This window comes from Babylonia areolata, chromosome 13 (genome assembly GCF_041734735.1).
Source record: "Babylonia areolata isolate BAREFJ2019XMU chromosome 13, ASM4173473v1, whole genome shotgun sequence".
In the NCBI taxonomy this organism is placed as follows: domain Eukaryota; kingdom Metazoa; phylum Mollusca; class Gastropoda; order Neogastropoda; family Buccinidae; genus Babylonia; species Babylonia areolata.
In genome coordinates this window covers 15,802,519-15,827,118 of record NC_134888.1, presented here as the reverse complement: position 1 = coordinate 15,827,118, position 24,600 = coordinate 15,802,519, and the positions used below count along the sequence as shown (strand labels likewise).

At 41.0% G+C, this 24,600-nt stretch overlaps 1 protein-coding gene across 1 annotated transcript; it reads right to left on the bottom strand.

Moving 5' to 3' along the window:
• Positions 1-3,129: 3,129 nt before the first annotated feature.
• On the bottom strand, positions 3,130-24,288 carry LOC143288851 (uncharacterized). The gene is made up of 6 exons (XM_076597499.1): positions 24,100-24,288; positions 15,452-15,668; positions 12,995-13,090; positions 12,230-12,607; positions 5,588-5,716; positions 3,130-4,500 (listed from the first exon to the last, which is right to left on the bottom strand). Exons 4-6 carry the CDS (start codon positions 12,450-12,452, stop codon positions 4,244-4,246), a joined length of 609 nt encoding a protein of 202 aa, XP_076453614.1. The 5' UTR covers positions 12,453-12,607; positions 12,995-13,090; positions 15,452-15,668; positions 24,100-24,288; the 3' UTR covers positions 3,130-4,243.
• Between the last annotated feature and the right edge of the window lie 312 nt (positions 24,289-24,600).

Here is a 24,600-nt window from a genome sequence, read left to right as displayed (position 1 = left end):
ATTTTGATCTTGTTTGTGAGTCTGTGGATATGTGTGTGTGGTTAGAAGGATGTGTGAATTTGTGTGTGTGTGTGTGTGTGTGTGTGTGTGTGTGTGTGTGTGTGAGTGCGTGTGGGTGTGCGTGCGAGTGTGTGTGTGTGTGTGTGTGTGTGTGTGTGTGTGTGTGTGAGTGGGTGTGCGTGCGTGTGTGTGTGTGTGTGTGTGTGTGTGTGTGTGTGTGTGTGTGTGTGTGTGTGTGTGTGTGTGTGTGTGTGTGTGTGTGTGTGTGTGTGTGTGTGTGTGTGTGTGTGTGTGTGTGTGTGTGTAGTTAGAAGGATGTGTGAATTTGTTGGGGTAAGAACCAGAACTGTATGCATGCCTTTAAGAAAGCCCATAGCGACAGTTCGTGGGACACACGCAGTGAAAATGATGCATGCACACATACTGCACCACACTGTACATCACAATCCACTTTCAAAAGCAAACCAAAATGGCATAGCTATAGTACCAGACACACTTCCTATCTGTGCAGAAATAAGCGAGTCATTAAGTGTCAATGATTTTGTTGCAGGGTATATTCTGTGCAGAAATAAGTGAGTCATTAAGTGTCAATGATTTTGTTGCAGGGTATATTCTGTGCAGAAATAAGCGAGTCATTAAGTGTCAATGATTTTGTTGCAGGGTATATTCTGTGCAGAAATAAGTGAGTCATTAACTGTCAATATATTTCAGTGAAGGCCTGGTATCATGAAACAGAACTGTTCACATCGTGTGGCAGAAAACTCCACACAGCATTCAGCAGGAACTCCCAGCAGCATGGCTTTAAGAAACAATCTATTCAAAACACATAAAAGGAGGGTGCGTACTACACAAATGCCTACCCCACCTCTCAAATATACCCCACCTCCTCACCATACCCACCCCTCAAATATACCCACCCCACCCCCCTCAAATATACCCACACCACTCCTCAAATATACATACACCACCTCCTCACCAAACCCACCCCACCCCTCAAATATATCTACCCCACCTCCCTCAAATATACCTACCCCACCCCTCAAATATACCCACCCCACCCCCCTCAAATATACCCACCCCACCCCTCAAATATACCCACCCCACCTCCTCATCATACCCACTCCACCCCACCCCACCTCCTCACCATACCCACCCCAACCCTCAAATATACCCACTCCACCCCTCAAATGTACCCACCCCACCTCCTCACCATACCCACCCCACCCCTCAAATATACCCACCCTATCTCCTCACCATACCCACCCCACCCCTAAAAATACCCACCCACCCCTCAAATATACCCACCCTACCACTCAAAAATACCCACACCACCCCTCAAATATACCTACCCCACCCCCCTCATATACCTACCCCACCTCCTCACCATACCCACCCCACCCCCCTCAAATATACCCACACCAACCCTCAAATATACCTACACTACCTCCTCACCATACCCACCCCACCCCTCAAATATAATAATAATAATACAAAGTTTTTCTAAGGCGCGATATCCAGCACTAATGCTGCTCAAAGCGCCTTACATCATCCAGTTGACTATGAACATGCCATAAAAAAACACACCAACCGCTATGTGACAATGGAAAACATCCAGTGTGTTCATATGAATGAAAAAGCACACTTAAGAGATGAATCAGATAATAAAAGCTATGAAGTAAATAAGGCTTAGATTAAAACAAACTGCATTTCATAGAACACACACACACACACACACATATGTATATGTATATATATATATATATATATATATATATATATATATATATATATATATATATGTGTGTGTGTGTGTGTGTGTGTGTGTGTGTGTGTGTGTGTCCCTCCCTTACAGACACACACACACTCACACACAGACACACACACGCTGACATTAAATATCAACTGCACTAAAAACAAAATTGCATAAGCATTGAGATATTTCTTATTTTCTAACATAGAATTCTGTTCGGACATATTAACATGCCTACACACTTACCCACGCGTACCAGAGCACTGTACACAAACACATGCACGCACGCACGCACACACACACACACGCGCGCGCGCGCGCCCATTAAAAATAAGCAGACAGAAAAAATACCATCACATCTAAGACCAAAGCTACATAAAATACACAATGCATTAAAACAGGACTTCAAAAATACTAATACAAAGATACCTGTTAACAGGCATACCTTGGTTTAACCGTACCGCCCAGAACAAAAATGCTTACGGAAAAGGTAAGTTTTCATATCTGACTTAAAGGAATGTAGATCAGAGGCATTTCTAAGAGATGAAGGTAGAGAGTTCCACACTTGTGGAACCTGAGCTCTGAAAGACCTATTTCCAGCGCATTTGATATTAGTCCTTGGAACTTTAAGCAGCTTTTCAGAACTGGATCTTAATGTTCTGTGCGGTTCATATGTTTCCAATACAGAGGAGAGATACAATGGAAGAGACTTGTCAAAATGTTTGAATGCGAGTGTTGCTAACTTATAGTGAATGCGGGACTCAATCAGAAGCTAGTGTGACCGATTCAGCAGAGGTGTAACATGATCAGATTTCATTTTGGCGAGAACCAGTCATGCAGCATTGTTCTGAATTTTCTGTAATCTGTTGATGGAGGAACCTGCAAGAGTGGAATTGCAGTAATCCAGTCTGGAAAGGACAAAAGAGGAAACCAACTGAGCCATATTTTTCTCTGTTATGTAGGGTCTGACTGAGGCTAGCTTTCGGAGATGAAAATTACATGAGCGACACAAGAATGAAATTTGGTCGTTCATAGTCAAGGTTTGATCGAGATATACACCCAGGTATTTGGCTGATGTTTGAAATGCTACTGAAGCAGGGCTAAACGTAACTGGGTCCTTTTCTGCTGCCCTAAGACGAGTTAGGTCTCCAACGGCTAAGAATTCAGTTTTGTCTTCATTGAGCTTTAGCTTGTTTTTGTCCATCCATGTTTTTACATCAGCTACACAAGCTTCCAGTTCAGTAATGACCGTTTTAAAATCTACCCCTTCCCCACCCCTCAAATATACCCACACCACCCCTCAAATATACCCACCCCACCTCCTCACCACACCTACCCCACCTCCTACCCACTCCCTCCTCACTATACCCACACCCCTCCTCACCATACCCTGTAGGATATATTCAGAGCCCTCTCGAGTGTAAAAGCGTGTGCATAGAATACCACAACCTGATCCCTGGACAGGCTGACCACTGTCCAGATGTGAAGAAGGTTAGTTCTCAGTGCACGCCCTCCACAACGTGAAGAAAGTTTGCTCTCAGTGCACGCCCTCCACAACGTGAAGGTTAGTTCTCAGTGCACGCCCTCCACAACGTGAAGAAGGTTTGCTCTCAGTGCACGCCCTCCACAACGTGAAGAAAGTTTGCTCTCAGTGCACGCCCTTCTCAACGTGAAAGTTAGCTCTCAGTGCATGCCCTTCGCAACGTGAAGGTTAGCTCTCAGTGCACGCCCTTCTCAACGTGAAGAAGGTTAGCTCTCAGTGCACGCCCTCCACAACGTGAAGAAGGTTAGCTCTCAGTGCACGCCCTCCACAACGTGAAGAAGGTTAGCTCTCAGTGCACGCCCTCCACAACGTGAAGAAGGTTAGCTCTCAGTGCACGCCCTTCACAACGTGAAGAAGGTTAGCTCTCAGTGCACGCCCTTCACAACGTGAAGAAGGTTAGCTCTCAGTGGCACACCCTTCACAACGTGAAGAAGGTTAGCTCTCAGTGCACGCCCTCCACAACGTGAAGAAGGTTAGCTCTCAGTGCACGCCCTTCACAACGTGAAGAAGGTTAGCTCTCAGTGGCACACCCTTCACAACGTGAAGAAGGTTAGCTCTCAGTGCACGCCCTCCACAACGTGAAGAAGGTTAGCTCTCAGTGCACGCCCTTCACAACGTGAAGGTTAGCTCTCAGTGGCACACCCTTCACAACGTGAAGGTTAGCTCTCAGTGCACGCCCTTCACAACGTGAGGGTTAGCTCTCAGTGCACGCCCTCCACAAGTCAATAATTGAGCGAAACGAGAACAAGAGATCAAGTTTTCAGTCTCCCAAGACGTGACAATGTTTAACAAATATCTAAACTGACAACTGCAAGAAGAGGTTAAACGGTGAGGAACAGATAAAAACCCAAAGTCTTGCTCTACTTAAAGGAACAAAATTTACTGCACTGTTTTTTCTTCTTCGTCGCTGGACACTTGTGATCTGGCTACCAGTTCTCTGGAAAGTCAGTTCACGCGCAGGTTCTCTGGTAGAAGGTCTTCACAGTGCCAGAAAACCGAATCACAGGGTAGTCTTGAGGGGTGCCATATTTGAAATAGCATCTGGGCCAGCCACTCCCGAAGTTAAAGCCAGTACACCCGGGGTTAGCATTGCAGAGGGGTGTACAGCTGGACACGGAACCATTGGCATCAGAGATCCACGCAGATGTCTGATTCAGATGGATGTCTGGGTATGCCGTGTAGCTGTCACCCAGGCCCCGCGTGCACGCTGTAACACAGATGGTTTTACTTTGAGGGAAACGTACACGCTCACACATTCGTAGCACAGTCATAAATCACACGTGCGCACAAGTACGTATGAAAGCTTAATCACCAGCCTCCTTCCCATCCCTGACTCACACACACACACACACACACACACACACACACACACACACTATTGAACCTGCTCATTGCTCGCACAAGATTAATTCTTCTCACTGTTCACACAGGATATAATCTACTTCATGCACGAACAACCTTCTTTTTCATCGCCCTTATCCCTACGAAGAGTCACTGGGGCTCCGCGCTGAAGAACTGTCCACCAGATTCCCCAGCACTGTTGGTGGCGTGTTCAACACTGCTTCTCTGCCATTATTCTGAATAGACATTCAATCAATTTTAACTCTCATACAGGCCTTCCGACAGTATATTGTTCACTCCAGTCTATAATCCCCAGGAAGAAGGTAGCAGAACGGTTAAGACGCTCAGTTGCCAATATAGGGAGTCTATGAGGGTGTGGGTTCCATTTTCGTTCTTGCCCTTTCTCCTAAGTTTGACTGGAAAATCAAAATGAGCATCTATTCTTTTGGATGAGATGATACACCGAGGTCTAGTCTACAGCACGCACTTGGCGCACTGAAAAAGAACTCATGGCAACGAAAGTGTTGTCCTTTAGCAAAATTCAAGAAATCAACTGTGATAGGTACACAAATATATAAGCATGCACTCAAGGCCTGACTAAGCGGGTTGGGTTATGCTGCTGATGAGGCATCTGCCTATCACCATGTGGTGTAGCGTGTATGGATTTGTCCAAATGCAGTGACGCCTCCTTGAGAAAACTGAAACTGAAAACTAAATCCCCATACCCTCAGTGGGAATGTTTCAACTATGAACAGCATCTACGCCTTTGTAAAATGTATGTGCACTTAGTGTTCGTCTTCTTTGGCGAGGCGTGTCAGTCCCACCTCCTTGGTTCCTCTCTTCACGTGGGCCAGCTCTGCTGCTCACAGCCCCCTCAACACAAGCGGAAGGAAGCCTCCCACATCAGTACGTTATGTCTGCTCTTTGCTCACACACTCGCTCAGTTTACTCACTGCTGACACAGCCGTTGAGGTTGACATCATAGAAGAATCCACCGTCACACAGACACTTGCCGGAGAAACAGGCAGTCATGTAGTCTGTGCAGTCATGGTCAGAGACGCAGACTTTGTTATTCCAGTTATCTATGGGGGGAAAAAAAGTTGACAATATTCAGTTTGTCATAAACACTCTTTTTGTTAACCTGGAGTCATTCTGAGATGGGAATCGAGGAAGCAACTAGGGATTTACAGACATACACAAATACTGAGGACAGGAACTTTCAGGTTTTCTTTCCAAAACAAAGGATGATAGAATAACATCAGGATTGTCAAGTCTTACAGAAAACTAAAGACAGCAAAAAACCAAGCACAGGAAATCAGCCATCTTTTTTTTTTCCAAATGATTATTTTTTTCAGATGATAAATTATCCAGTATGATACTTTGACACAGAGAGAGACAGAGACAGAGAGAGAGACAGACAGACAGACAGACAGACAGACAGACAGAGATTCAGATTCAGGTGGTTTATTCATTAAAGCCATAGCCCCATATGAACAAGGGGCGATAACAACATTAATGCATATGTCACCAGAACTATAGCAATTAATTATGACATAATTATATCTCATAAGTAAAAAGCTTGATATAAATATAGAGCCAAATTGCGTATAAGTCCGTCATCTGTAGATGCCATCAGCAGATTAAATCGAAATGAACATGGATATATATAATATTTCTTTGGGATAAATTTTTCACGAAGAACACACAAAACGGGGCATTTCAAAACAAAGTGTACTTCTTCTATCGACTCTTTACACAATGGACACAAGAGATCAGAACTGTGTACATTTTTATCGCGGTACCTGTGGGTGTTTATTTCCGATATACCAAGTCTAAATCTTGCCAAAATGAATCTGAGATGTCTATCCATATTAAACAAGAGATAATTCTTCACTAAATAAGTAGAAACATAACCCATGTATATACCAAACCTTTCACTAGACTGAATACGGTTTTCCCAAATCTGCCATCTACAATCGATCATGCGCTGGCGAAGAGTTTGCAAAAATACATTATCTAAATCTACATTTTGGAAATACCAAGCATACCCAAACCCGAGCTCACAAATACATATTCGTACATTTGAAACCCAGTTTCTTTTGCCTCTTAAGTCTAAGTCATATAACATGTTATACGATTTTCTTGGCAGTCGATCTGCACTCATTTTCAGTAGCTTTAGCCAATAACGAATACAACTGATCGCAGAGTTTATATAAACTGGATGTCTATTGTTTCCCCATATACTAAATCGTTTAGTGTTTTCATATCAATACTCAAAAACCTTTTCAGTCCAAATAAATGAACAGATTCACGATGCACAACAGCATTCTTATCCAAACCCATAACTCTAACCCATACTGTGCCATGGGCTGAATCTGGACATCACTCTGGTAAAAAGCTCTAGAGAATTATTATTCAATATGAACAATTTTTTTCATAATATTTAGTAACTTATACGTTGCTTTACTAGACAGATCTCTGCAGGCAACTACAAAACTCAAACGAGTAGAAAATATAATCCCAAGATATTTATAAGCAGTAGCAACAGGCATAGCAATACCATTATACACCCATCTTTCCCTCGTTGCTAAATACCCCCCTTCCTGAAAATAATTATAATATTTTTATCCCTGTTAATTTTTAACTGCAAATCATTTGCTGAATTTTTCAAGTCATTTGGTTGGGTCTGCAAACATACGACTGTCTCTGAGAGAAAAACTACATCATCAGCCCGCAGCAAAATGAATAATTCCATAAAATCCACAGTAAATCTAGCACCATATCTCCCTTTATCAATTACATCTAACACCAATTCGTTTATAAATAATGAAAACAATATAGGGCCTACAAACATCTCCCTGCTTTACCCCTCTTGTACAGTTAATATAATCAGTAAGTTTATCGCCACACCTTATTTTCGTTTTAACTACATCGTACATGCTCTTCACACATTTATAGAGCTTCCCAGTTATCCCACTTTTAATTAAGATAGGCCATAGTAAATTTCTGTTGATAGAATTGAATGCCTTCTCAAAATCAATGAATGCTACATAAAGTTTATGATTAAAAGAAAATTGCTTTTGAATGAGCGCTAAAAGAGTTAACACATATGATCGATTGTTGAATACCCTTTTTTAAACCCCGCTTGGTGCTCACCTGTCGTATTATTATATTCTACATATTCCTGAAGTCTATGATTAATTATTGAACTAAACACCTTACTGACACTAGATAGTGAAATACCCCTATAATTATTCGTATTATTAATATCACCTTCCTTATATAGTGGAAGAGTTATTGATTCACATCAATTCTCAGGAAAAATACCCTTTTCAAATAAAGCATTAAAGAATTTTACCAGAAAATCTATAATTTGTTCTCACTGTTTTCAACAACTCTCCAGTAATACCATCAGACTCTGCACCTTTACTTTTCTTTATTTTTCTAAGCGCAATCAGAACTTCTTCTCGAGAAATAGGGTGGTTTATAACTTCATTTTCTATTTCTGGCAAATCATAATCGTTATCAAAAGTCAAATCTTTCTCTAGTAAAGCTTTAAAGTGCTTAAACCAGTCATCCACTGATATGTTATTTTGGGGCTGTTTCTTTTTTTTTTCTTTTTTTATTTTTTTTAGATATAATCTATTAATACATTCCTAAAATTCTTTTTGGTCATTTACTGAAACCATTAATTTATTTAACAAATTTTCATTAAACACTTTTTTCTTCTTAGCTAACATATGTTTATACTCTCTTCTAGCCTTTACATAAGAAATATTATCATCTTTATCTAAAGTTCTTCGACATTTTCTCAGTAATCCACGTAATTTACTCCTGCTACATCTGCATTCTTGATCAAACCACCCCTCTTGATATTTACTATGATCAACTACAATGGTTTTCTTCATACAAGATACACACTCTCTGATACAGTCATTAAACACTGTCAAAGCTCATTAACATCAATTTCAATTAATTCAAGAGCCATTTTGAATTTATCGTTGACTTCAGTCTCACACAATCTACTACAAAAGACTTGACCATATTCATCACTCCACACATATTTCTCTGTCACCTGTTTATCATTACTATCACTATTTCTGACTAGAATTTAAACTGGAAATGATATTCGGTATTCCAAAAGAAAATGGTCAGATTCAAAACAGTCTGCAACACGTAAATCACATATATCACAAACAAAATCATAAAAAATCGTTGGACAAAATAAAGTAGTCGTTGACACTATTTCCACTTCCGCATGAGTAGGTATAGCGACCTTCTTGGTCGCCATTACACAGTCCGTTCATTACTGTCAAATCCAAGGCAGTGCACATATTCAACAAATATTTTCCATACAAATTCGTCTGTGTATCCTGAGACTTGCGATTATGATTCACTGAACAGCTTTTATAGTGAGATCCGAGGTTATCTTTTATTGGATGGGAAGGAAAAATATTAGATAACCGACTATTAAAATCACCACAGAGAATTATATCAACATCATCAAGGTTCAACAGCAAGTCTGACAAACAATCTTCGAGTATGGCTATACTATGATCATAGTTAAAGTGGATATAAAAAGAGGAACCTTCTGGTGGTATATAAATACAAACATAAAGGACATGTTTGGGGTTCCCAAATAAACATTTATTAATAATAAATGCACATATATTTTCATATCCAACATCTAATTCCCTAACAAAGGGACAAAACTGATTCCTTATTAAACATACAATACCTCCTGATTTCCTCCCTTGTCTAGTGAACTCAACAGCAGATTTGCAAAACACAGTAAAACCAGGAAACATACCAAAATTACAGTCTTCAAATGTTTCAACGAAGCAAACAAAATCAAAGGACAAAACATATGTCAAGAAATCACTTATTATGAACTCTGAACGTAAACCATAAACATTCCAAGATAGAAAAGAAATCCATCTCAATGAATTCGCAGAAAATATATTTGAATGTACAAAGGATGGAACAGATGTATTTACAAAAGAATTAACATCATCATCATTACCACCACCACCATCATCACCACCATCACCACCACCATATCACCATCACCACCACCATCATCACCATCACAACCACCACCATGATCATCATCATCGTTTTTACTTGCCAAAAAACTGTCATTTTCCGTTACCTTACTATCAAACCGGGCAAGTGTAAACTCACATGGACTGTCATATTTTGTGTTTACATCGAATTGAACCAAGCCCAAACCCGCGTTCTCTGATTTTTTCCCATGCACTACATGGCGTGACCCCAATATTGCTGCGCGAACTCGAGAACAGACCGGTGCATGCTTTTCTTTTGGTTTCAACTGAAAAGTGTCCCACCCATAAACATCATGTACTCGGAGCCGGCCAGATCCCTATCTTATTTCTTTTAGTGCGTCATGTGCATCTAATCCATACTTTCTCCCATCTATGAAGAGATGATCGAAAACCATGCGTACTTGTTTGCCTTCGCTTCTGGCCTTTTTCAGGTGAGGATTTAGCTTCCTCCTTATCTCCCGAACCCTTTGTGAAAAATCCTCCATCACGAACACATTAGTACCACTTAGTTTTTGTTTAGCCTTTAGCACATTGATTTTCTGCTTATAAGATGAACAGCAAGCAATTATGGGAGAGTCTGTCTCAGAGTTCAGTCGGTGTACACGGTCAAACTCTACAGTCTGTCTGACAGCTCAAGAGTGTCTGTGAACAGATCCTGAAGCCGTGCCTCACAGTCCACTTTTGATTCACCTTCTCTTTTCGGCATACCATAGAAAATGATATTGTTTCGTCTGGACCTGTTCTCAAGATCATCACACCTCTTTTCTAAGTCATCAACTTTAGTACATAAGTCACTGTTTCTTTGTTCAAGATGGTCGTTTTTCCGACGCAGCTCACTCACCTCTTCTCTAAGTCCACCCTCAAGTTCGTGTAGAGCACTGCATTCCTGGCGTACACTGGACACTTTTTGTTTCACATCATCTAACTTACTGTTCATGCTTTTGTACATATCATCCATCTTACTGTTCAAATTAGTGTTCATGTCCTGAATCGTTGCCATGACGTCAGCCAGAGATGGTTCTTTTGCCGAGTGAGACGGGTGAGAAGAGGAGAGCCGGGTCTGCTGCATGCTGCCAGTGGAACCAGAAGAGCCTTGGTCGGCGTTGGGTCCAGGGTTGGATTCTATATCCCCGCAGTGTAGAAGCAGGTCAAAGTCTCTACGACGCTGGAACAAATTCGCCCCCCTACAACAAATACACGAGGGTCATACCAAGCAGAACACCGGCTGGGCGAGAGCAAACTGTCAACATGGAGACCCACATTTTTCTCTTGAACACTGCCCTTTTCCACATGAAACGAAGAAATACTGGCAGAAAAGCGCCGCATCTTGATCTAAAGTCCAGCTGTCCTGAAGGCATGGTGATATATCAGACTTTACCGAAAATATTACCACCTTGTGACACACACGTCCGCTTAGTATGCACGTGCAAAGCGCCCCCCGAGAGAGAAAGAGAGAGAGAGAGTTCCAAGTTTCAAGTTTCATTGTGTTCGTCCCATTTAGGACATGGAGGATAACAAACAACGGCACTAAAAGCCAACATTACACGGAATCCAAATGACAAAAAAAAGTCAAATAATAGAATCATGATTATGAAGATAGATCTGTGGAAAGCAAGTGCAGAACAAGAAATAAAAAAAAGAAGTATACCTAATACCATTTTGCTTGAATGAATGAAGTTGTATACATTTTAGATATAAATGCATTTCTTCTATAGGCATACTTTGGACAATTGGTTATAAAATGAAACTGTCTATCCCGTTGTCTTGTAGACCGTGTGGGCACCACACATTTGGCAACCAGCCTCCTCCATCCCTCGCCGTTGTTTGTCCTTGTGACTGTCTCACTCAGGTTTGGACCTGTCCACTGTGAGACGTTGTTCCATCTCTGTCTTCTGCCGGCCCCTTCTCCTTGCTCCCTGCACTGTTCCCTGCAGGAAGGTCAGGGCCAGTCCTAGCCATACCACTTCAGTTTCCTTTTCTTTACAGTGGTCAGTAGATCATCATGTGGCCCAATAGCTTGCTTGATTCTTCTACTGACTTCATCGTTTGTGATGTCGTAAAATGAAACACACACACACACACACACACACACACACACACACACACACACACAATAAGGAAATAAATAAAAAATTAAGTCTGACTGCATCGAAAACGAATCAATGGCAAACTGAAATGTCTGGTAATTACAGTTCACACAGGCCTTTTTTTTTTTTTTTTTTTTTTTTACCAGTCAGCCAACCAGCTATGTATGTATATATGTATGATAGTCATGTCCGAATATGACCATCAGAACAGCAGAGAAGGCAACTATTATCCAAACTATCTGTGCTAGAATATCATGGAGAGTGTCTTGCCTAAGTTGCATCCTCACTGTGTCGGCCAAGAGGGCTTTAAGTCAGCGTTGGGATGCTTCCCAAAGGCTGCCGCACTATGAGCCATGAGTGCACTCTTGCCTCCTAGTTTGGGAGTCACAGTCCTTCACAGCTAACTAAAACGTTTCGGGACTCCTTTCCATGCCAAACCTACCTGTGGTGACGGGAGAGAAGGTGCGGGCTCCGCTCACCACCTCCCGCCTCGCTGCCGGAGGTAGCCGCTTGCTGTGAGTCCGACAGGTGCCCGCCGCACCGCCAGTCCCCGGGCTGACGGAGTACAGGACGCACCGAGCATCACGCAAACACGTCAGGCCGCATTCAACTCTGGACCGTGCCGGGCCTCTGCCACAGCACGTCGTCCCTCCACATGACGTCATCCACAGGCAGCCTCTTGTAGATGGTGTTTCTGATTGGCTGAGGTGATGCAGCCTCAGTCACGTGGCCCCATGTCAGAGCTATGGCCAGCCACAGCAGATCTCTGGTTGGCTGGTTCATTTCTTGTTTCTTGCCGTGAAGCATTCTCTTCTGGGACCTCGAAATGACGATGGGCAATAATTGAGGGAAACAGTTTGATATGTTAGTCAATCAATCAATCAATACATGAATTCATTCATTCATTCATTTTTTAAACGTTTATACAAAGATAAATCAATGAATTAATCATTTCATTCATTATTCAATGTTTTCTAAAAAGCTAAATCACACCAAAACAATGATTCAATGACAAAATGTTGAATATATTACCATTAATACAACATTTATTCCAACTTTAACATTAAACCACGATGTTGTATTCGTAAAAATGTGTTTCTTCGTAAGTGATCCTGTCATAATCTTCGCCGAAATAATCATGTTCATGATGCAGTCTGTGACCTGTTAACATTTACACCTTACAGCATTTAAGGCTATGGATATTTACCAGTCCACGCAGCAGAACCAAACTAGGAGAAAAACTTGAAGGAAAACTAAAACCTCAGGCACGTTTCAATGGCCACCTTTTTCTCAAAGTGCACGGCTGGAAAGAACAAGATCAAGAACAAAAACTTTAATCTCCGGCCTCCGGCCCCTAGAAAGAGGTCAAAAGTACACAGTATGGTGATCACGTAGGGACAACAAAATGTAAAATACATACTAACTTAAACCTGTAGAACAAAAGTGATTCTTGTGCATTGTAAATTAATTCTAAATTTCTTCATTGCTTTCAACGAATTCCTGTCGTATCTTCAGGGCATTAGATATATAAACACAGAGGGTGTTTTATGTGTTTTTTGTTAAAAAATAAATAAATAAATAAATATCCACACCAGAGACATTACAGGATAGTATTACACAAGTACATTTGGAAAAAAGACAACAAAATATCAACAACTGAAAAAAACAAAAAACAAAAAAAAACCCAGTGAATGAGAGGGGGAGTGGGGAATGAGACAGAGAGACCTACCCTTTAAATTCGTTTTCCCTTCTTTGCCTTTTTTCCCTGTGGTGTGAAGAACAAAAATGGTGTGTCCTATGGTTTCATATATCCAAAAATATAAACAACACAGGAAATGTTAGAATAACATTCCGATAGACTGCATCACTGACATATAACTCTGACATGGGTAATCACACTACAAAACATACTCAAAGAGAAAAAAGAAACATAAATAAATAAATAAATAAATAAAAAAAAAAAAAAAAGATAACGAGAAATATCACCTACATCGTGCCTAAAAGTACACATACTCGAACTCATACAAGAGGATATCAATATCTAACTGAACATGTATCTGATCTAAGCCAAGCATATTGCTGTATTTGGTGGAATCGCAAAGATAAGCATGTATTCTTCACTTCTTCTTTTTTTTTTTATCATGAAATTGATTTAATAAGTGCTTTGTAATGGTGCCATTTAAAGGTAAAATCTCTGTACAGCATGTTTGTTTTTGCCATGTATTCTTCAGTTTGGTATCTCATTTTAAAATATTTTCTAAAAACTGAAAACAGACGATAAGTATTTTCAACTTTGCATTTGTACAAAAAGAACTTTGCAGATATTATTATGTAGATGAAAACGTCATCTCTTTTGAACTTACAGTCGGTGCAAAATAATAAAAATTCTTTTGACAATACAAGGTTATGTGTGTTTGTGCAATTGTCATTTAAGAAATGTTCTATATGTTTCCAAAAGGGAGACGTTATACTGCATGTGACGAACAAGTGGCTGAATGTTTCCTTTTCGGTTTTACAAAATGTATATTCGTTGTTTTCAACTATACTCTTTTTTTTCTTCTAGAATTATATTTGTTACCAGTATTCTATGAACTGTTCTAAATTGAAACCATTTCAGTTTACTTTCCTTTATACTTTGTATTGTCTCAAACATATTTTCCACTTAAGATTGGCTATTTCTTTCGTTCCATTTTTCACAGCAGTTTGGTTGTTTGTTATCTGCAATAAAGTGTCATAATAAAGTTTTGACCCTTTCCCTACACTCTGGATTATGTTAAGAGCTTTTTGTATTTTATTTGACTCACTGCTATTCAGATCAATACTATTTTTACTAATGAACTTTTTGACTGCTTGTACACAACCTGAGAATTCTAAAAAGTTTGTTTTGATGTTAAATTTACTCTTGAATTCTTCATAGGAAATGAATGCTCCTGTTTCACTGACTAAATCTGCAATGCGATATACACCTTTGCTCATCCATTCCTTATAGTATATTATTTTTCTATCAGTTTTGATAAACTCATTATAGAAAATATTTTCAGCTAAGAGGTCTTCAGAATTACCAATATGGACTTTTTCTCGAAACATTTTATAAGCTTGGAAGGTGTCGTTCCAGAAATCTCCAGAGTTTATTCGTTTAACTGGTATATCACAACCATATTTATCAAGTTCTTTAACTAGAGGGCACTTATATCGTACTATGGATCTCCACTTGTGATGACCAAATTTCAGTTTTCTAATCCACATTAGTTGGAGGGCCATTATCAGATGCTTAATAGAAGGTATTCCTGTTCCTCCGTCTGTTATACTTTTTATTACTGATCTCCTTGCTGTCCGGTCCTCTTTACCGCCCCATAAACACAGAGTTTACGAATACTGTCAAATGAACCATTCTCCAGCAATTATTAATTAATTAAGTGAACATACGATTGGCCTTCAGAGTTCAGATATTTTTGCCTTAAGTTATTGTAGAGGTCACAATTGTTAATAAAATGAATTTCATCTTCGACCACGTTACAACGTTTACATGCGTTATTCGAATTCGAATTACATTTGAATGTTCTCCTGAAAAATGATCAGTCCATTTACTGGGAGCAAATTAAGGCGTAATTTTATCAAGCAGTCTTTAAACACTTTTTATCCACAAAGTCAAAATATTGCTCACATTCAAAACCAGTTTTGAACAGTCTGTAGGCACGGCTGAACAGAGGAGCAGACTGGTTCCAACAGACCCCGGAACGGAACGTTGTTCTGTGGTCCACATCACAGCCAGCCAGTGTCCCCTCCAGGCCGACCATCACGTGATCACGACACGTCCTCCAGTCCTGATGCACACTGACTGACAACTCAGTGACAGCACGCTGGAGTCTGAACTCTGGCCGCTGATTGGTTCAGAACAGATCGACAGTATTGACTAAAGGGTGGTTTCTTAAAAAGAGTGATTTTTTTTTTTTTTTTTTTTTTTTTTGTCGGGAAGGAAGGGAGAGTCGCATGGGCGTGTGACTCATGGTTAAACATTTCTCAACCCCCCCCCCCCCCCCCCGCCCCCAGGAACCCCCTCTCCCCCCACCCGACCCTCCCCCCCCGACCCCCCACCCCCACCAAAAAAAAAACAACAACCCCAAAAACAACAACAACAAAACAAAACCGTGAAAATAACTAACTGATTAGCTAACTAACTGACTAACTAATAGAAATTACGTGCTTTTGACCCAGTCTCAATGGTGAGATTTCAACTGATTGGACTTCACTGTTTCCCAACAAGCAGCAGTGCCTCATGGTGTTACTGCAGGGCGTGTGTCGTTGATGTACAGATATGACGGGCACAACAGCCGAGAAGTTAAAAAGCGTTGGACTTTCAATCTAAGGGTCCCGGGTTCGAATGACGTCTGCTGGGTGAAGGGTGGAGATTTTTCTGATCTCCTAGGTCACCATATATGCAGACCTGCTGGTGTCTGAAACCGCTTCGTGAGTACACGCACGCAGAAGATCAAATACGCACGTTAAAGATCCTGTAATCCTTGTCAGTGCTCGGTGGGTTACGGAAACACGAAAATACCCAGCATGCATCAACCAGCACAGAGTCCTCAGCAAGTCGATGTTGGTCGTGTAAGGGAAAGAAGAAGACGTGATACAAGACAGAGGCCACAAAGGACGTGATACAAGACAGAGGCCACAAAGGATATGATACAAGACACAGGCCACAAAGGACATGATACAAGACACAGGCCACAAAGGATATGATACAAGACACAGGCCACAAAGGACATGATACAAGACAGAGGCCACAAAGGACATGATACAAGACACAGGCCACATAGGATATGATGCAAGACACAGGCGAAAAAGGACATGATACAAGACAGAGGCCACAAAGGACATGATACAAGACACAGGCCACAAAGGATATGATGCAAGACAGAGGCCACAAAGGACATGATACAAGACACAGGCCACAAAGGATATGATACAAGACAGAGGCCACAAAGGACATGATACAAGACACAGGCCAAAAAGGACATGATACAAGACACAGGCCACAAACGACATGATACAAGACAGAGGCCACAAAGGACATGATACAAGACAGAGGCCACAAAGGACATGATAGAAGACAGGCCACAAAGGATATGATACAAGACACAGGCCAAAAAGGACATGATACAAGACAGAGGCCACAAAGGACATGATACAAGACACAGGCCACAAAGGATATGATGCAAGACACAGGCCACAAAGGACATGATACAAGACACAGGCCAAAAAAAACATGATACAAGACAGAGGCCACAAAGGACATGATACAAGACACAGGCCACAAAGGACATGATACAAGACACATGCCACAAAGGATATGATACAAGACACAGGCCACAAAGGACATGATACAAGACACAGGCCACAAAGGATATGATACAAGACACAGGCCACAAAGGACATGATACAAGACACAGGCCACAAAGGATATGATACAAGACACAGGCCACAAAGGACATGATACAGGACACAGGCCAAAAAGGACATGATACAGGACACAGGCCAAAAAGGACATGATACAAGACACAGGCCAAAAAGGACATCTATAACCTGTGCCACCAAAGGTCAGAGCCCAAATGAACTTGCTGGATTGTGTTGGTCTCCCGCGGGACAGTTCCAGTTTTGAATTGTGTATACAGGAACATGCAGTGCAGTGTACTGTCGTATAGTGTGGCCAAAAGATTGTTACTCTTTGCTGGTAGTACGACTGCCGTTCTTTTTGTCTTTCTCATTTTCTTCATATCATGCAAGGCTTTGGGGCTTTCTTTCTATCAGTATCAGTTAGCTCAAGGAGGCGTCAATGCATTCGGACAAATCCATATACGCTACACCACATCTGCTAAGCAGATGCCTGACCAGTGTGAATGTGTGTGTGTGTGTGTGTGTGTGTGTGTGTGTGTGTGTGTGTGTGTGTTTGTGCGCGTGTGTGTGAATGAGTGTGTGTGTGTGTTTGTGTGTGTGTGTGTGTGTGTGTGTGTGTGAGAGAGAGAGAGAGAGAGAGAGAGAGAGAGAGACAGAAAGAGGAAGTGAGTTGGGCACTCTTTGTGTGTGTGTGTGTGTGTGTGTGTGTGTGTGTGTGTGAGTGGTGTCTGTTTGAAGTTTGTGTAAATCGATTTATCTTATTATCTCGTAATATTTCTACTATCACATATATATATCTATATCTATATATATATATATAGATGTAGATATAGATATAGACGAAATGCTTTGAACTCCATTTGAGAAAAAGCACTGAATAAGTGTTCATTGTTATTATTATCGTCACACTACAAAAGCAATGACAGTGTACCAGTGTAGTCACCAGTGCTTGATTGTACCTGAAGGTAGAAACAATTGTAACGGTTCTTGTCTTCAACACCTACCCCCCCCCCCCCCCCCCCTCCCCCCCCCCACACACACACACACACACACACACACACACACACATAAAGAAGAGGAAATCACACAAAATCAGTGCACCAAAATGTGGTTTTCTATATTCATTGTAACCGACGACAGAAATTATTGAACCTTGTCGTCTTCCCACTTGTAAAACACCGTCCTTGTCAGTCCGGTTTTTTCGCAAACGATTCTCGGTCGATTTTTGTGCTAATAACTTTTCTGGACAGAGGTTCCCTTTAAACGGTGTGCGATATGAATAATTGACATCGCGGGGAGAGTGCTTTTCTCTAGTCACTGAACACGCTTTGTCAGACATCATACGTGCAGAGAAACGTAACAAGCTTCCATAGCATACAGTAATAACAAACAGTAGTGACTTGGAAGTTTTCACATCAATCAAGAGAAGAAACACAGAAAAGTTAGGTATGCATCCACTCCATATTCTCTTGAAAATGCTTCTACAGTGCTTTTGAACTTTTCATTGTCATTGTGAACAATACATTTTTGACTCACTTGTGTAAACAAAGTGAGTCTATGTTTTAACCCGGTGTTCGTTTGTGTGTGTGTGTGTGTGTGTGTGTGTCTGTGTCTGTGTCTGTGTGTCTGTGTGTGTCTGTGTCTGTGTGTCTGTGTGTCCGTGGTAAACTTTAACATTGACATTTTCTCTGCAAATACTTTGTCAGTTGACACCAAATTAGGCATAAAAATAGGAAAAATTCAGCTCTTTCCAGTCATCTTGTTTAAAGCAATATTGCACCACTGGGATGGGCACAAAAAAATAAACAAGAGAGGCAAGGCCTTCAAGACTCACTTGTGATACACTTGAAAAAAAATCTAATCGTTAAAATGTGTTCTGTATTTGTTATAATAAAGCTTCGGGCTTTAAAAAAAACCAAACAAACAAAAAAAAACAAAAAAAAAAAAACCCACACAACAACGTCCTAACCATATTCGAACCCCACGTGTTCGGTTGAGAAGAAACTGTTTTACCCATTACACTATTGTGGCTCCTTAACTGACGTTTTAAAATTTAATATTTGAACATACTTTTTTAAAGGGCGATAAATCGATTGCGGTATTCGCAATGAGAACGCTGTTTAAATCATATTATTCTGGTGTATCTTGGGCATTCAAAAAATCTTTAAGGGCAAAAAAGAAAAATTCTTTTTAAGTCCGCGGTGAAGGAGACGTGGCTATCGCCGCAATCACACTGCAACATTTAGCCGTTTTCACTAGATCTAGATAGATGTACAATTTTAGTTACACCCGCCGGGAATGCAGTACGACACGGTCGATTCAATTTCTCTTTTATGTTCATTCTAGTTTTATAATTTTAAAGTTGATATGAAAATTTAGTATTTTGTTAAACTAATAACATGTAGAGCCAAGTACAAGTACTTCTAAACGTCGTAAGAAGTGAAAAGGACTTCATTTTGAGAAAAGTCAAGACTGGAAATTTTTTCGTTTCATCGTGATCAATTCAAGGGTATTAACTCGCATGGTTTACTATTTTTAACTGTGAATTCCTACTGATTCTGTGGATATTTTTATGGCAGTTCGGGGCATAATCCAGTAAGTGATGAGGCGTTCACAAACCTGTCTCTGACTAAATATTTAACGGTCTCCTTCTCCAACTTTCCATCACATGTTATCGTGTATTGTCCATTGAATATAGGATTGAACGGGCAGGTCAACAACTTGAAACAAAATGGCGTCGTTCGCGTTCGCGAAGAATATGAGCACGCGCTTTGAATGTGTATAAATATGTGTGCGCAATTGATTTTTGCCCATGACCTTCAGGGCTCAGCCAAAGATCTGTAAAGTCCACTCGTCGTATTGATTTTAGTATTTTCCGAAAAAGACCACTTGGGCGAATGAACATAGTGAATGCCCTGTACACTGAGAGTAAAACACACAAGCTTTTTATGTATTGAGTATAATTTCAAAATGTAATGTTTAAGATGAGAAAGATCAGTTTAAAGCAAATTAAGTCCCCTAGCATTAATTACAGATTAATTCCCCCCCCCCTTTTTTTTTTTACTATCAGCACCAAAACGTTTGCAAAATAAATAAAACTTCCATGCTTTGCAAAAGAAGTTCCTGTTTGAACAAAAAATGATAATAATGACTCCTCTTGTTGTTGTGTCAGAATATCAGATCAAAGTGCCAAGTTTAGAGAATGCAAAAAATATAAATATAACAGTAAATGCAGTTTGCATATAATTTGGCTTCTTTATTAAGTTTTTGTGCCCATCCCAGAGGTGCAATATTATTTTAAACAAGATGAATGGAAAGAACTTAATTTTTCCTATTTTTATGCCTAATTTGGTGTCAACTGACAAAGTATTTGCAGAGAAAATGGCAATGTTAAAGTTTACCACGGACACACACACACACACACACACACACACACACACACAACCGAACACCGGGTTAAAACATACTCACTTTGTTTATACAAGTGAGTCAAAAATGAAGCCTAAAGAAGGAACTTCTTTTGCTAAGCATGGATGAGCGAAAAGCAGAAACAAAATCAGATGCACGGATATGATGAGGAAGGTTGTTCCAGATGTGAGGAGCAGCAAAGAAAGAATGTTCACCATTGGCTCTTGTATTGACACGAGGAAGTTTCAAAAGGTAACAGTCAGAGGAATAGCGGAGATTTTTTGCGGGAGTGTAAACACTGATAAGGTCAGAAAGATTTGTAGGTCCTGTGGAGAGGAAAGCAGAATAGCAGAGACAGGCAACTTTGTATTTAATTCTCGCTTCAGTGGGGAGCCAATGTATAGTTTGGAGGCGAGGAGAAATGTGATCAGTACGTGGGACTCTGAGAGTCAGACGGGCAGCACTATTTTGAAGTTTTTGATTTTTTTTTTAAAATACTCTCCCCCTCTTTCTGTCTCTCCTTTTCGTCTTCAGTTCTCTATTGTGTTCCTCCCCCCCCCCACCCCACCCCCCCACACACACACACACGTTCGCACAGGGGCTGGCGGGTTGGGGAAGCACACACACACAAAAAAGTTAGCTTGGGGAAATTGTTTGTGTCAATCAAGATTGAGAGTGAGAAACAACATTCTTTTTTGTCAGGGACAATAGATAAGCATGCAATAATGTTCTTTTTTCATCGCCCCTGGAGAGAGAGACAGAGACAGAGGCCAAATTAAGACCATCTGAAGTCGTGACGTTGCCATAGGATGTAATGGGGAGGTGTGCACAATATTTATGCCTCGGAAACAATATACCGTGTTAGCTGTGAAGACAACCGCACTAAAACTGTGTAGGTATACGATTGATTGACACGGCAACACTGACTTGAGTTTCTAGAGGATTTGTGTGTGTGTGTGTGTGTGTGTGTGTGATTTGTATGAACGAACTGCGCAGCGCCAAGTTTGCCCAGTCGTAAAGAATGTTCTTTCCTCAACGGTAAACTCCATTCCATGTGTAGGTGTTTAAAAAAACAACAACAAAAAACAAAAAAACATTAAATCAAGCGTGTGTGCCCCAGCAGTGTGTGTGTGTGTGTGTGTGTGTGTGTGTCTGGGCCACAGAGAGACTCAGACAGACAGCGAGCGAGAGAACAGTTCAGAAAGCAGAACGCACAGTGCCGGCTGGTGTCAACGTAAGCCACGTGCACGCCTGTCACGCTTCTCACGATCTTTCAGTTAGCTTTTCAAAGTTCGTCATGTCTCTGTGACAGTGAACTTGGAGGACTGACTTCAGAGAGGGGCGCGCGCGGCATTAGCAAACAGTTGAAGAAGCCACTCGTCTGGTAATTAGAATTAGCCTAGTGTTTCGATTCAAGTTGACTTTTGTTAATGGAGTTATTTTACCGGCAGTTTTTGTGCATGTATGAAAGGATGGTACCATCATATGTTGTAAGTTTATAACCCATTTTTAGTGGATTTCGACTCTATATTTTGTACGTTACTTTACAACTCCGTTTTGATGCCACCATCTTGCTTTTTTGACTCACTTGCGTAAACAAAGTGAGTCTATGTTTTAACCCGGTGTTCGGTTGTCTGTGTGTGTGTGTGTGTCCGTGTGTCTGTGCGTCCGTGGTAAACTTTAACATTGACATTTTCTCTGCAAATACTTTGTCAATTGACACCAAATTTGGCATAAAAATGGGAAAAATTCAGTTTTTTTTCCAGTCATCTTGTTTAAAACAATATTGCACCTCTGGGATGGGCACAAAAAAAAAGAAAAGAAAAAAAGAAGCCTAATTATATGCAAACTGCATTTACTGTTATATTTATATTTTTTGTATTCTCTAAACTTGGCACTTTGACCTCTTATTCTGACCCAACAACAAGAGGAGTCATTATTATCATTTTTTGTTCAAACAGGAACTTCTTTTGCTAAGCATGGAAGTTTTATTTATTTTGCAAATGTTTTGGTGCAGATAGTAAAAAAGGGAAATTACTCTGTAATTAATGCTAGGGGACTTAATTTATCACAAGTGAGTCTTGAAGGCCTTGCCTCTCTCGTTCCGTTTTTTTTATCTTGTGGTCCCACAAGCCATGAAAATGTAACCAATGGAAGCAGTAATTTAGGATGTTAAAATCGGACATTACTTGTACACCTGGTCATTTGAGAGCTGCTGAAGATTAATTTTTATATCTAGTAACTCAGTGAATAATATGTCACTCGACATGATGTCTGATGAGTAGCCTGGTCAAGCAGTGCAGCCGAGATTCTTCTTTTGTGTGCATGGATAAGGACAACGAAATGCACCCTTTGGACTGCATGTGATAAACTGACGGGAAGACTTAACCCTTTCACCTCCAAGTTCGCATTTATGCACAGGCGTTGTAGAGGACCTATGTCACTGAAAGGTGACCATTCATTGGTCTCTTATCCATGAACCTACTGCTCTTAATGTTCGGTGGTTGGATAGGCCATATTTTCTATACATCGCAGGGGGAACCCCCAGCCATTCTTAACCACTGTCTTTTCTGTGTTTTTTCACACAAGGGAATTTTGTACTCTGAATTGATTGGCGCTGAAAGGGTTAATCCACCCTCACTTTCTTTCACCTGTACTTAGTGAATCTGAACCACTGTCGTAATTTGGTGTGTGTGTGTGTGTGTGTGTGTCACTCAGAGTGGATTTCATCTACAGAATTTTGCCAGGGGACAACACTCTTCGTTGCCAGGGTTGTTTTTTTGTTGTTGTTGTTGTTGCTTTTTTTTTCTCCAGTGCGCCAAGCGCGTGCAGCAAACGGGACCTCGGTTTATCGTCTCATCCGAATGATTAGACGCTCATTTTGATGTTCCAGTTTGATCTTCTACGGCGAGAGCAGGATTCGCTGTGTCTTTCCCAAATTACATCCGGCATATTCTGTCGGCCGAATGGGCCGGATGGTTCCCCGCCAAAAGGCCAGTAAGCTCCCCCAGGGCTGTAGCACTAAGAACCAGTGCAAATTTGCTTCCTAGTTTAATCAGTGTCAGTGACGTGTGGACATTTTGGCTTTACTCTCTCTCCCTCTCTCTCTCTCTCTCTCACACACACACAGAGCGGTTAAACAAAGTTTGTGAAGTGGCCTGTCCTTGACTGAGTCAGTGCTGCAATTAGACTCAAAGTGAACAAGTGAATAAAGATTACAGTCAATAATAAGATCCACCGGCACACACACACACACACACATGGCGCATGGCATGTTAATCACACGCCTGTTGTCACAAACACGACATTATTTCAAAGCATGTCTTACAGTATGCGTACTGTCTCGTGATAATTACTGACTACACTACCGGTTATCGATGTGTCACAGCTTCTGTTCTGCCTTCAAGAAGGTGTCAAAGCGGACCGATCCTTTTACACCACGTTACATTTGCTGTTAGAGAAAAACAACAACAACAACAACAACAACAAACCAAAATCAAAACCAACCTTGAGGAGAAGTTTGACCTTTGCGTAAACCCGAAGCGAGTCTGGCTTTGAGAGAGACGGTCACAGAACGGTTTAAGATGGCACAGCTCAGCTTTCTGCATGCATTCTGACACTGATTTACTTCTTCGTTAAAAAAAAAAGAGAAAAAGAAAAAACAGATAGCAGGGCTTATAGCCTACATGTGTGTGTGTGTGTGTGTGTGTGCGTGTGTGTGTGTATGTGTGTGTGCGTGTGTGTGTGTGTATGCATGTGTGTGTGGGTGTGTGTGCGTGTGTGTGTGTATGTGTACGTACACGACTCCCATCTCTCTCTCTCTCTCTCTCTCTCTCTCTGTATGTCACTGGCACAATTCTGTTGAAAGGTCCGCTTACCCACTGAGAATTATTCACACAGACAGGGAGAAGAAGAGAACATAGAATGGGTGTGTGGCGCTGTACTGTGGCAACGCGCTCTCCCTGTGAGGAGGTACGCCTAGGTCTGTTGTGAGAACAAAAATGGAAA